We start from the raw sequence: 14,698 nt of genomic DNA, 5'->3' as shown, positions 1-14,698 counted from the left end.
GGCTTCCCTGGGCTAGGCTTAGGTTTCACCCTTTGCAACCAGCATAGCTTTATGTTGTCAATAGCTTTATAGCTACTACAGGTCTCTGAAGCGAGGGCGTAGTTTGACTGCCCTTCCCTTGGAACACAATGCCAAATTACACATCCCTCTCCCTCCTTAGGCTTGTTTCCCGCCCAGAGTGGTACTAAAGGCTCTTTTCTTCCAACTGGACTGGATCCCGAGCCCAAATCACGGTGCAGCCCCAGCACAGTTCTGGGAACAGCCAAGAGGTGCTGCAGCTGGGAGCTGCTCAAGGAACCCCAAGGGTGCTGTGGCACCTGCGGCAGTTTTAAACATGTGGAATGAAAACCTGCCTTTCTGCCGAATATGTATCTTCTTAAAGAACTTAATGGAGCTAAAAGGAGAAATTTGCTGCAACCTAAGACTCATTTGTGCCTTTGAAACCCGAGTTTTGCAAACCTTTAGTCATTTTAGAAGAGCTGCACTGATTTAAAATCCTGAATTGGACTGGGTGTAAATTGTTTCTCCTTGGAAAAGAGAACAACGGTGTGTACTTCACAACTTTCAGCTGCGGACTTCTCTCTGGCCTAGACATGAGCCTTGCATAAATTCAGAGCTCACCAATTGTTACGGCTTTATCAAGAACCTTATTAGTGATCATTAAAAATAATCTTGCTTAGAAAGGGACTGCTATGTGCAAAGCCCATCTTTCCTATTTACTTTGTGACTATTAATGGGATTTTTTAATGTTTATACATTAGTGCAAGGAATAGTGTTAGCATAATTCTAGTGTAAAATAAAATCAGCTGTATCCATTATAAGTGCATTACTGCCAGGAACTGTAAATATGTTTATGCCTGATAGCCTTTTGACTCAATAATATCCTGCTATCTCTGTTGGGCAGGCAAGTTTTTAAACCAAGAAAAGACAGGTTATGATTTTCATAACCAAACTGTGTTTCTTTTTTGAAGTATGTTATCTAAATTCAAATTTTAAGAAGGTCATTAAAAAAATCTGCCTGTGATTTTAAAGGAGAACAATTGAAATGTCATCTTCAAAGTGGTGACAAGAAGGTACAACATGCACTAAGAACAAGTTATTCCTCCCAGATATACACATACGCAGACAAACCCTGCCATATCATACCATACAAACAATTTTAATTGTGTAGTTACAGTCAATAACCACTCCTAGTCAGAACATTTCTGCATAAAGAAAATTGTGATACACTTATAAAAACAGCCAGCTGTAACAAAATAACTGGTGTTTTCATAGCAATAAACTCATAAAAAAGAAATACACCTTTATACAGAAAATTTATACAGCTGTAGCTTTAAAATTGATTGTAAACCAAAGGAAGACACATTGCAAACATCAATTATTTTCACATTAATTGCATAAGTTTCTAAGGTGATCTATTAGTTTTATTTACCTAAGCTTATTTGCATGATAGTAAAAATTGCATACAACAATAAGAGTGAAGCTTATAGTATGAATTGCTTGGATAACATAGAGCACTTTTTATAGGCAACTGTGTAAAGCACATTTTCTCTATTTAAAACTTTTAAGACACTTTGTTTTACTGCCCATCAAAATACATTTATAAATAGAAAAAAAAAATCAGTATGATAACAAGAGAAGCAATATTACATTTAACGGAAACTTCCAAAAAAATTAATTACAACATGATGCTGCAGGATCTACAAATAAATAATGAGGACTAAATTGTGTTTCACATTTTCTTTTTCATTTTCTTTAAAACCATGTAACAATGAGAATGGAAAAAAAAAAATACAGTGACCTTTATTTCCAAAAGAAAACAAATCTGAATTACGGCAGTGCCATATAATACAAGGCATTTGTTGGCATATGTTATCTTTAAACTGCATTCCACAGTCTATAGTTCTTTTGTAACATACAATAGAACAAGAGTAACAAACTCTTTTTATTTTATTTTTTTAAATAAATGTGAGTTTCCAAAGATCAAGTGTGGAGTGCTACAGTAATAATTAAAAAACAAGAACAAAACAAAAACAAAAAACAGTAAATCACAAAAGTTGTAATGCTTGTCTGAAGGCTCCAGAATCAAAATCACTGGTATCATGCTTATTGGGTACACTCACAGTGTATCCAGTGAACACAAATTAATATCAAACAATCCTCAATGCTTCATCTGTTGCTGCGAAGCAGTTTGTAAAACAGAGTAAAACATCTAGTGCAGTCTGCATTATCCTTTTTTTCAACTTTTGTGCAAGTTTTGGAAGATTCATTGGCCAAACAATGAATAATAAAGGTTTTTGACAGAACGCAAGATGGAATTTTCATTTCATTAGTAAATACCAGTGGCACTGTTGAAAGAAAATAATACTTTTAGATCAGTCTTTCAATTCAGCATTAATCTCTGTGTTCCCTTCTACCGATAACTCTTCTTCTAGTTTAACTGAAAAAAGCGTGTTTGCATTTTTGTCTTGGATGCTGTCTTCTAAATCCTTGAGCAACTCTTCCTCCTTGTACTCTGCAACATCCACCTCCAAACCAGAATTGTCCTTCAGCTTCCCATGGTGCTTGAGATAGTATCGCTGGTTCTGAAAGAACTTGATAATGGTGTACTTGGGCAGGTCAAGCTGAGCGGAGAGAGTCTGGATTGCTTCTTCGTCTGGATACAGGCCTACGTCTTGTATGAAACTCTGTAGGATCCCTAGGGCTTCAACAGAAATCTTTGTTCGTGGTCGGGGTTTCTGACGATTTTCATCCTCAGATTCAGCTGGTGATGCTACTGTTGGTTGCCTTGGGGGTAGTCTGGGACCTGGTTGCTGTTGCTGCTGTTGTTGCTGCTGCTGCTGCTGCTGTTGCTGCTGCTGCAAGACAAAGCACAGCATTTTTTTTGTACACTCATTCTTGCTCACATTTTGTGTTACCAAAAAATCCGGGGGGGGGGGGGGGGGGGGGGGGGGGGGGGGGGGGGGGCGGGGGATGGGGTGGAACAGGGGGGGCAAATTGCAAAGCTATAAGCAAAGGTTTAGTAAGTTTAAAGAGCAAAAAGGAAAAAACAAAAACAGAAGCCCATTATTGCTGAACCAGAATTAAAATATGAGTTAGTAACTCTCTGCATACTTCGCATGTGGCTGTATGTGTGTGAGCAGAGACAGGGAACACATGGACAGTGGGATACAGACACACAGGTGGAAGGAACACTCCGGCTTTGTCTGACTGAAAGCGCCAATGACGTGACTTCGGTGAGGTTTAGATGACAAATTTTCATGAACACGCTCCATGAGTCAAGTGCAGACAAGACAAAATGCTAAGTAGGTGACATAGTATAGGATTAACTTGACCAGCTTAGGCAGAACTGTAGCAAGGGCAAAGTGAGAAAAGTGCCAGATGAGGGAAAATGCCCAGGAGCTCTGCCAGCAGCAGCAGCTGCTACCCAAAAACAAGGGCTGCAAATCTCTAGCAACAGCTAGGCTAAGGGACTGGAGGGATCGGGGAGAAGGAGAGCGTTTCAGCTGAGTGCGGAAATGTCCCCCCACTGCTGATCTGGCCTTAGCATGCACTGAAGTCTCGTCACACTTGCAAACGTTACGACAGAACTTGTTAGCTGGAAGCGCCTAACATCACTCCGTCGAACCCAGCCGCAGCAAGGACAAAGAGATCTGGAGGTAGGAAATCTGTATTTCCCCTTCTGGCTCTGACCTCTCTTGCCCGTGGTCTTGGAGCGGGTCTGTCTCGCCTGTGTTCAAGTATCCCAACGTACACACAGGGAACAAACATATTTACCTGCTCCTGTGTTTGTGCTGGGGATTATTTAGTTAATATTTATAAGTCACTAAGATGCAAAGCTCTACATAAGTTGCACTATTATTATTAGAAGGGAACATGCTGCATTCCAAAAACTCAGGCAATGAAAATGAGCCAGTATGCACATCAGAAGAATAAGATAAAACAAATCATGATGTAAATAATTAACAAGAGCTTAAAATGAAGTTTTGCAAGCATGGATTCAGGAACATTCTTAAAAGGTGAGGCACTGAGCCCTAGGGACAGAAATGTTTTTCTCATCTACCAACGGAGCACAGTACAGTAAAAGATCATGTTTAAAATCAAAAGTAAATTTATCAGCTACTGTTTTTGTTGACAATTCTTTCGCTTCACAGCACAGGAAGCACTGGTTAGTAAGATATTTTGGATCAGCAAATTTCTTGTCATATGGTACAAACCACCAGTTATTATTAAAAAACAACAGCGGCAAAACAAGCAGTTGCTATCACTAGACTTTGCAAGTCTCTCCTCCACAAGTTTTTGTGTGTTGGTAGTGGTTTCCAAGCTTCCAGTTGCAGGTCATCTGCAGACCCCAAGAAGCACAAAACACTGCACAAATAGTATAAATATTGGAAGAACTGTAATTCTATCTGCTTCACACTCCTGGTTGTGAAGGCCTCACATAGGTCTCAACACCTGGTTTAGAAGCCACTACTTTAAGTGATCTTCTTATTGTAAGATCTGACACAAAAGGTAGTGGAATTAAGGCTCTCGCCTCATCCGTATTCACATCCTTTCATGTTTTATGGTCTGTGAGCAGTCCTGTTCAAGGCTTCAATCCCAAAGAGATTCAAGACTACTCGCAGCACATTAAATTCTTACATGACTGGAGGCTTTGTATGTACAGTTTGAAAACTTGTGTCTTAACTACATATTTATGCATCTACAACAATTACCATGTGGAAGAGCAGAGACAAAACTCAGGCCCAATCTCCCAATCCTTACTCTTACAAGTCATATTAAGAGATTACAATGCAACTGCTTATGTGAATAATATTTGCAAGATCAAACACACAACTTTTATCAACAAGGCAAGAAAATCTAAGTAAGTGGCACAGTGGTTGAACGTTTATACTGTGCATAAGCTTCTCCTTTTATCCCCTTAAGAAGCGATTTTATTAAAAACAATGTACATTTTCAAACAAGTGCTGTTTTATTACTTAATATAGATCTTTCTCTCTCCTTTTGCTAAATCAAACAGCAAGTTTCCAGGCTTTCACAATTATTTTAGTACTTGATATCCTAAGGGATTGTCTTATTCAGTTTGCTTTATCTTTAATATACACCCGCGTTGTTTCTGGCTGCGAGATAACTCTATCCTTCCTAGCTTTGTAAATATTTTTTTGTATAGGTAATTCAAATGATACACTGGGTCTCAGCTGAGATTGGGAAAGCACAGGGTAATAGCTGCCCTTTAAGAGGGAGCAGTTGAAAGGCTGACCTCAGGTCTTCCGCGAGAAGGGATTAAAGAGTCTCCAGCTACAGTATTTAGCAGAACCGCCAGCCACGTTCCCGCCTCGCGGTGCCCATGCGAGCAAAGGGTGGGCGCAGCCCCCGGAGGAGGGGGCACCGCCGGGGCTGCCCCGGCACGGGGCGGGGGGGGGGGCTGTTTCCGAGCCCCGTGGCGTGGGTCCTGCGCCCCCTTCTCTCTCTCTCTCTCCTTGACACGGTGCCCTTGTGCCAGCTCACCTGCGGAGCAGCACCCAGCCAAGGTCCAGCGGTCAGCAGGCCTGGTAAGAAAGCGCCTCTATGCTCTCCTTTCCCAAGGGTGGTGGGAGAGGGGCTCTGAAGGAAAAACAAACAAACATTGACTCACCCCAGCCTCGACTGGGGTTAAGGTGGGGTGAGGAAGCCCCTTCCCTTCGCTCCTACCCGGGGCGAGCTGCCGCTGTGGAGGGTTCGAGCTCAGCTTTTGGAACGGCGGCGCAACAGGGTGCTCCCGGCTCCGCCGGCAAGGCCCCTGGCAACGGGCGCCAAGCGCCTCCGCCTGTGGGCCCTGCGGCCGGCCCGGCCCGGGACAGCGAGCACGGCGGCCGGCCCTGCCCGCCGCGCAGGTGCCTCTGCGCCACCGCGTCCACGCACGCTCACGGAAAGCCACCGAGCCGAACCCCCCAAAAAAACCGTGGGTGGTCACGCGCCCTCCTTTGAACTCGGGTGGCAGACGGCAGCGTGCTCTTATCTCGTACCGGGAGACCTGCATTTAGCCTGGCCGGGAGGAAAGAAACACTAATTTCCTTTGCTCCGTTTAAAGCTTTATTTACTTAGCGCTCTGCGGGATTGGCCAAGGTAAACTAACCTGAATCTGTTCTGCTGGCACATGGATAATGTGGGAAGGCCTGTCACCATGGTGATGAACTGCATTGCTTTCTTGTTCATAAATGGCATCGCGTTCAGGCTGAGGAAGACTGAGGAACCTTCGGATCATGGAGAGATTCTCCCAGAGGGTCCTGTTCTCTGGTGAGGGATCTTCTTTCCAACGTAACAGCTCACAGAGCCACCCCTTGAAGATAACACCAGCAAAACATTAGTTTTTTTCCTCACTTCACCAGGGGCAAAACGTGTACTTTAGAGGTGCTGCGTTCTCTCGCGCTCTCCCCCGGTAGGAAAGGGCTTTCGCTGTACAGGCTGCACTTAAAGCAAACACCGATACGAGAGGCTGCTGCACTATTTCACAGACCCTCACCAACCGCCAGCGTTGAAAGCACCTTCCCCTTGGTCCCGCACCACAGCGCTGTTGTTTGTTTGCTTAGAAACAAACCGACTGATGAAGGCAGAATCCCTTACACACTCCCCGCTGCAGGACAAGGGTTTCACTGACGCCAGTGGGTTCTCTCCGCTGCCTATTTTCTTTTATGCATGGCTACACCCATCCAAGAGCATCATATCAGTGTTTCAGGAGCCGGTAGGTTGTCTGCTGAGCAATTTTTAAATCCTGGTACTACTGCTCAAAACAAGCAAGCACTTCAAATATCTGCCTTGACTGTAGGGCTGCCTAATGTAAATCACAGCAGTAGAGGAGCTCCCTAATGTCCCTTCAGAAGACAGGAATCCTTTGACTAGACGCAGTCAAGTAATACCTTCTTCCTATCTGCTGCAAGTAGAGGTGCCTCTGCAAGTGAACTTATTTCAAATCACAGATGATTATCTGTTTCAGGATTTTTCTCATAGACCCAGAAAAAAACACTTTCCCAGTTCTACGTACACTATTAGGGTGGGGGGGGAGCATGATATGCTCAAGCTTCTGATATACCCTTTATAACGTTTCCACATCCCAGGACAGCAAGTTGCCTAAGAGCTTACCTACTCTAATTCAGACACAGTTTTGGGATACATACTACGAAGTTGGCTACAGGATCCCCTGCAAGAACTGCAGCGGTTGCTAATTTGCTTCTAAAAGAGACATACAAGTTCATTCTGAAAATTTAACAATTGTTTCCTTATGTCTTCTTTAAAATTTAATTGAGGATTTTTTCTTATTGTGCATTGGTAGTTTTAAAAGACGAATGCAAACGCTCTAGCTAGCACAGTGTGCATCAGCAGAAATTTTTTGTTGTATTAAAATTTAGAAACAAAATATTACATGTATAAAACATGCATACTTCCTTTCTTTTAGCTTCAAGGACCTGTTTTCAAAACTAGGTCCATGCAATTTTATTTCTTAATGCTGTAGGAAAGATAATGTGTCATTTTATTGAATCAACAAATAATATAAATGTACAGAAGCTTTTAGATCCTTTTTATATGAACGGGTAGTTGAAAAATGGTTTATCCAGACTAGTTTACTACTAGATACAATAGATACATAGATACAATATAGATACGTATTTTCTTGAAGACATTCATATCTTTAGCTAACAGTTAATAAATGCCGTGTAAAAATATTGCCACGACAGGAAGAGGTGAAAGCAAACAAATAATCTTAATGCATTCATATTGTATACAAAAATATTTAGTGAGGTGTGTATAAAAATTTGAAGTATATTCTCTTGGATATAAGTGGAAAACTGAACAAATGACACAGGAGAAAAAGCCCCTGAGAAGTAGAGATAATCAAAATGACAAATGTTAAGAGAGATGGTGGTAGCAGAGCTGAGAAAGCAAAAATCTAAATGGGGCCAAAATTCGCCAGGTACTTACTAGGTGTGCTAGGGAGGGAGGGGAGAGGGAGGAGAGCAGCAGCAGCAGAGAGGCCCCCCTGCACCCCGGGGAGGGGGCGCACCCCATTCCTCGACCATGTGCTAAGGGCGGATGCCGGGTATTGCCCCAGGGTTTAGCAAGCTGACTGGGAAATGTGGCCAAACGCCTTCATATAGAGCCCATAACATACAGCCTGTGCCAGCTGGAATCGTAGGGCATCTTTTTCAAAACAGTAGCGACGGTCTCTGGGTTCTCCCTGCCCATCCCAAGGCACGCTGATATGTGTTAACAGGTTAATGTACAAACTCTCCCCCTGCCCATAACAAAGTCAACATGCAGTTCTCTGCCCACCTTGCTTCCGCAGGGATACGTGATGGACCATGCTCAGTGGCACTATTAGTTTCCTTCAGTGAGCTAAAAGAGGTGCAGGTAATTTGTTGGGACGGAGGAGAGACGAAGATGAAGAGAAACAAGTCCAGGTCTTTTCATTAAAAGAACAACAAAAAAAGCCTGTCGCGAAGCATAAAAATTGCCCTCTGCAGTCTGCATTGCTTCACACTGAAACTGTTCCTCTTTCTAACGGTGGTGAAAGAGAGCAGAGCTGACTACCATGGCAGTTCGGTGAAAGTTAAAAAAAAAAAAAAAAAAAGAAAGACAAGACAACCTGTCCCCACCCATGGCACCTCTCTAAGGTATACAGAGAGACTGGAAAAGAAATTGCACCGCACATTTAGAAGCTGCACATATTTTGTCTGGTGACCACATCAATTACAGATTTTTTGGAAGAAAGATAGTAGAAATTCTTTTAAAATGTTCAGTAGTAAAAGTAATTCCTAAGCAATCACATTGTATGCTCATATATCACAACAGGTTTTGCTAACTAGGAAATTCCTTTTCCCGTTATTGTCTTTTCTGTTTCTGTATTTACTAGATCAGACCTTATTGTCTTTTCTGTTTCTGTATTTACAAGACCAGACCTTATTTTTACTAATTACTGATGGCTAACATTGTATTTCCAGTATTTTTCTATCAACTTTTGTACTGAAATAATACTTCTACTTCCTTATCTAAAAATTATTTGATGAATTGTAACCTGATGCATGTCTCTGCTAGCCTTTCAGGGAAGCAGTGATTTTGATATATTGAAATCAGATGCTTCTGGCACGATACACACAATAGACTGCTATTCTAACAAAATGCCTCTTTTCCACTGGGTTCGTCATATTTTTAAAGAATTAGACATACTCTGATGAAACATATGATGGGGAACATGGAAACAACAAACTGAATTATTCTAAAATTACAAGGATAGAAACAATTTTTTGATCTTCATGGTTTATTTCTGAAAATATTTATGAAAGTTGATCTCACGAATATTCTCAGAAGAGATAATGAATGGGCAGTAGCAGAGGCTGTAAGAGTTTATTAAGAGACTAAAAGCTTTATGCCAATATGCTTTCCTTTGGTTCAAAACAAACAAACTGTAGGTATTTCTTTTAGTTTCAGGTTCAGAATTCTGTATATGACGTAAAGCTCATTGATAAAAGTTGGCTAAATGGTTTTGTAAATTTTAGGAAAAGTAATCATACAGATTTTCTAACGATAAATTTAAGTTCTGTAAAATTTGTAAGTTTTGTTTCCACTTGATCTAAATAAGTATGAACTACTGTAGTTAATGCAGTTGAATTTAGAAGTGAATGTAACAAGGCTGATTTTTTTGCTCTTACACTCATTTAAGTCTAGAGCAATTTCTGTCTAGGTCAAATAATTTATTCTGAAGGAGGGCTTGGGCCACTTTTTTTTTTTTTTTTTTTTTTGTCTTTACAGTCTTACAGGAAGTGGAAAGGACCACAAAATAATAAGGAAATATTTATAACTCAGATTAGATCACAACCGGTTTATACAGCAAATACAGTACATCGTTAAAAAAAACAGCCTTAAAATAATTAAGCTGATATATCTATGCAGCAAGGCAAACCCCCCAAAACTCTGCACTGACATTGGGAACAACCTTGATTTTAAAACACAGTAAATTTGCCAGGCAACATTACACTGAATATAAAGAGAGTACAAAGCAAAATATAAACATTAGCCACATGTAAATATGTTTGGAGAACTTTCAGGATGTTACTACTTTTCAAACTGACAAAGTTTAATTTGACACCTTCTGTTCTAAAACCTTTGTTTCTATTCAAAATCACGCCTTTAGCTGCTATCAATCACTATGCTCTCCCTATTACTTAAAATACTGGCATGGGCCCTGGATAAGCTGAAAATGCCATGCAGATGAATTCTGAGATAATATGTTCAAACCTGTTATATACAACACAAATCCTGTAAAGTTATGTATTGTAAACCTACATTTATTGGGAACTAAAAGTCTTAAATCCATCTGCTACAAAGAAAATACTGTTATGCACTTTCAAGTAACCAAGTACCATCTGCAAAGGTCTTGCTACAGTAAGCAAGAAAATGGTGAAAAAAAAAAAAAAAAAGATGCTAAACCTAAGATATTTAAAATAAATAAGAGTCTTCTGTCTGGTTTTCTGATAGGGATTTAGTAAAGAAACATAAGACATTAGAGGAAAAAAACCTGTGAAAGCCGAACTGCCAAACTATTGCAGGAAAAGCGCAAAGAGGGTAACTGCCAAACATTAGGCTCTGCAAGACCCATGAGCATGCTTATTTTAAAGAAAGCATCTATGCATTTTATCTATGTATCCAAATGCTATTTTATTCAGTCTGACCTGTACTGTGTTTAAATAAAATCTTCTGCTCTTTCACCTAAAGTTTCTAACGAAATATTCTTGCATTCTGGTATCTCTTATTTAAAAAAAAAAAAAAAAAAGAAATCTGCATACCAACCCTAACTATATCAAGGAGGTCAGCATTATGATCATGAAAGATGTTTTCTAGACAAAGCTTTCCAGATCAGCAACAAAGACATCTAGTGTGGGAAGAAAGGGCTTCGAGGTGGAGCAACTGAACTCTTTTGTTTGGTGAATTTGTTATAGTGATAATAATTTGCTGAATGTTGGATATTTCTTACGGAATAACTAACAAAGACTCCAACATATTTTAGAAGAGCTGTAATTTGAATCTAAGAAGGCAAAACATTTTAGAGTACCAATGCTAAGATAGAACAGTTCTTCTTCAGTTAGTATACCTAAGATTATTTTGTATCATTCTCTGGGGCATATAGTATAATAAAAATATATGATGTTAAAAGAAATCAGTCTAAATAGGGAGGTATTCGATACAAACATTTTAGCAGAAAGTGTGAATTGCATTTCAGCATCTACTGTGAACAAAGACTAAGTACATAATCCATTAAACAGTACTTCTAACTCGAAAAAATTGAGTATTGTAGACTAAACTAAAGTAGGCATTTTGAATGAGCACATTTTCAGCAACTAACTAGAAAGCTAGCAATTTATCATTCAGCAAATAATTTTCTACTTTTAAAAGAATCTGTAAGTGTTAGTTATGCTAATGAAGACTGTTTTTAATCTGCCCACAAACATGCTAATAGAGGGCAATTTTTTTTTTATTTACAATGCTGAAGGCACTCCAATTTATAGAACACAGATATGAAATTACACTTGGTAAAATGGTCTCTTAATTGCTTGAGCAACCCAAATCCTTCACCTTTAACACAAAAGCTTATAAACAAAACAAAGGAAAAGCACTCATGGACTAAACTTTAAATATTGACTTTTTCCCCTTCAGAAGCAATCCAACTTGTTTTACAAATCTCATTTTTGTTCCAAATGGCTGCGTTCATCATAGATATTTCCATTTCTTTTCAAAACAGAATCCATGTATAGGAGAGAAGAAAAAAGGCCGACATCACCACTACACTATATGCATACAGTCTTCGTCTTTAGTATTAAACTTGTAAGCTGCTCGCTGCACAGAAAGGTTGCTTTTGGAAAAGTCATAATACTTTGAATGAGATACATAATGGTAGCGAAGGAGTACTGAAAGCATTTTAAATTATTTACTAGGTTAAAAGGGTGAAATGGTACTTTAAATACATCAAATTTCATCATCTGGGCCATTTTTTGGTGGCAAAGTGGTATTGATCTTTCCAAATGCTTAAAATTAACTATTTCCAGAAGGTCATTATTTGATTAAAGGCATTAAAGTTGAGGGCAAGAAATTATGCACTTTGTCTTCTTTCCCATTCAAATAATCATGTAATTTAATCAGAACTATCCCTTCCTGTCCTGTAATAAAATGTTTGTCTTAAGATATTGTTCTTTACCTAACATATTAACCTTTAAATGTTATGAAGTTCTTAAGAATAATCTCTGCTTAGAGAAGATTCTTCCATAATGCAATGAAAGGATCTCCAGCATTTAAATTGATAAGGCCAAATTTCCCTTACACATTGATTGGAAAATGCATTAAACCCTTCAACTGAGATTTCTCAGTGTTCAACAGGATCGAAAACTCAGAGTTCTGAATCAGTAAGCTCATGCATATGGCACTGAGAAGCAAAATAAACAAATGTCACTTCAGCACAAATACGACAAATAAGTAACAATGGACACTGCTTTGATTTATCTTGGAAATGCTGTTCATGTTACATTTGTATTATCTGGAAAAATACGGCAGGGAACACCCACTGCAGGGTAAGAACGGAGCATTTGATTCAAAATTCGTTTTCAGGCTGAGATTATTTAAATCTGACTTCTTTCTGGGTGAAATACCTGTGGGTTCAGACAAGGGAACAAGCCTAGATGATGAAAGCGGTCCTTTTTAGCCTTAAATGTTCTGGAATTTCCAGACTGCAGGAAAATTTATTCTGACTGCAGGTTTATCTTTCATAAAATACACAAATTGTCCTTGTTATCTCCTATGCAAAGCTGAATAGACCAAAATGCGTCACAGAGCTGAAGTCTATTAAAAGAAAGGCCACTGGAAAAAAATTAGGAAATTTAGGAAAATTAACAATCTACCTTACTTAGTAGTTTTTGATACCGACCAACACATTTGTTAGTGAAAATCTTTTCAGGTTAGCTTATATTTTCAAGTAATTTTAAACACTGACTTCTGTGAAGCACATACTTTTGAGTAATTTTAAAAACCTGCTGTGAATGTTCACTACTCTGGGATTTCCCTATTTTTCTCACAAAACTGTCTTATCTTTAATTCAAGAAGCAAAAGTTGGTTTTTAGCGTGTTCCAGAGGATGAGAAGAGATACCAGAATACAAATGCCTCTTCTGGAGACATGGCCTAACGTGGTAATAAAATGTCCCCAGAAAGATGGTTGCCTTAGTGTTTTACTTACACTAATCAGTCTTAAGTTTCAGGCTTTGCCTTTAAGCATTCCCCTAAATCAGAGAAAGTTTGAAACCTGAAGCTGTCCTTTATCTCCAGATATTTCTGGTTTCATTATTTTTTCATTATTTCAGTATTTTACTGGCTTTCATTACTAGAACATTGAAAGGGGAAGCCAGTTGTGAATTTTAAGTAAATCTGTATCTGCCATCATAATAGAGGAGATTTAGCAAAACAAACAAACTGAAAAGCCCACAACCTCATAGGGCTTTTCAGAAGAAAGGTAAACTTCACTAGCAAGAACAACTTCCTTTGAAGAATACTGGAACAGATTATGCCATTTTCTTACATTTTTTTATCCAACACATCCTAACGCATGACTCTAAAGCTGACTGAAAACATAAGTGTCATTTTTTAGTTGAGTACAGAGGGAATTGAATAATCTAAATGAAGGGCTTCTCCCAAGATGGTTTCCCTGCTCTCAGCCTTCTCCACCTTTCCTTTCCCTTGTTCATATGTATCTTTTTTACAGTATTGCCTTCAATTGCCTAGCAATGTTAGATAGGCACAAGCCCTAATCAAAAACATAATATGCATGCCTTTGAAAATCTTACATAAAATGCCACTACATTCATATGTAAAAAGAAGTGAAAAAAAGTAATAGAGGCAAAAAAACTGTGGGTGAATTTGTATTCTGCCTCCTTCTACTCCAGATCCTTCCTCTTTCACACACAGAATTCAATTGGCATTGTAACCATGAGATACATGTGACAAAAATGGACTTAGCCATAAAAAAAAAAATTCTAAACAAGAAAAAACAACTACTAATTATTAAATAAGTCAGTCTTAGTCTGGTACATTACTTTTTATAGTACAGACATATAAAATGGGTCAGTGGGTTTCACAGAGGGTGACTGGTAATATATGGCCCTTTATCTTTTATTTAAGTAGAGAGAAGTACTGATTTCACTGCAATACCGATGCTTCCCTTGAAAGTAAATGCAATGCTAAATCCAACCACGACCCTTAATAGCCCATATTTATTTATTCTTAAACATACAATCAATTTTTGTATGGCAGCTATATCTGCAGTTTAGTTAGAGGAGAGTCTTTAGTAGAAAGAGCCTGGCAATTTTAAAAATCTTTTTTACTACAATCTATTTACAAGTGCACAGCAAATGTTTATTATTACGTTGCTTACAAAGATTTAACATTTGTTTTGGGTGAAAGACCTCCAGTAAAAAGGCCATAGGGCCAAAGTGTCACTTCCATAATTACTTATATGTGTGTATATCATGCTGCTAGATTTATTTTTTTTTAAAAGATTATGATTTCCCAGAAGGAGTAATTTAAATCCGTGGCTGCTTGTCATATGTTTTTTCTTTCCAGAATTCATTTTGGATCAGGGGAAGATCTACCACACACTGAGGAATCACAGGCTCATAGATATTTGGA

The 14,698-nt window shown here is 39.0% G+C and overlaps 1 protein-coding gene across 5 annotated transcripts in view; it reads right to left on the bottom strand.

The window, feature by feature from the left end:
- Positions 1 to 1,140: 1,140 nt before the first annotated feature.
- SATB1 (SATB homeobox 1) overlaps positions 1,141 to 14,698 on the bottom strand; it is a 93,789-nt gene continuing 80,231 nt past the window's right edge. For 4 of the 5 annotated variants that reach the window (XM_042801859.1, XM_042801862.1, XM_042801860.1 and 1 more), the window contains 3 exons: positions 6,116 to 6,319; positions 5,509 to 5,604; positions 1,141 to 2,858 (listed from right to left, as the gene is read on the bottom strand). In XM_042801859.1, coding sequence (XP_042657793.1) covers positions 2,376 to 2,858; positions 5,509 to 5,604; positions 6,116 to 6,319 — 783 coding nt within the window. In that variant the 3' untranslated portion in view covers positions 1,141 to 2,375. The remainder of the gene's footprint in view (positions 2,859 to 5,508; positions 5,605 to 6,115; positions 6,320 to 14,698) is intronic. The other variant, XM_042801863.1, reaches the window with a different exon arrangement.

The sequence above is a fragment of the Tyto alba genome, unplaced genomic scaffold, assembly GCF_018691265.1.
Source record: "Tyto alba isolate M040663 unplaced genomic scaffold, T.alba_DEE_v4.0 Super-Scaffold_38, whole genome shotgun sequence".
NCBI lineage: Eukaryota > Metazoa > Chordata > Aves > Strigiformes > Tytonidae > Tyto > Tyto alba.
The sequence above is the reverse complement of the archived record's forward strand: the minus strand, read 5'-3'. Positions and strand labels throughout refer to the sequence as shown.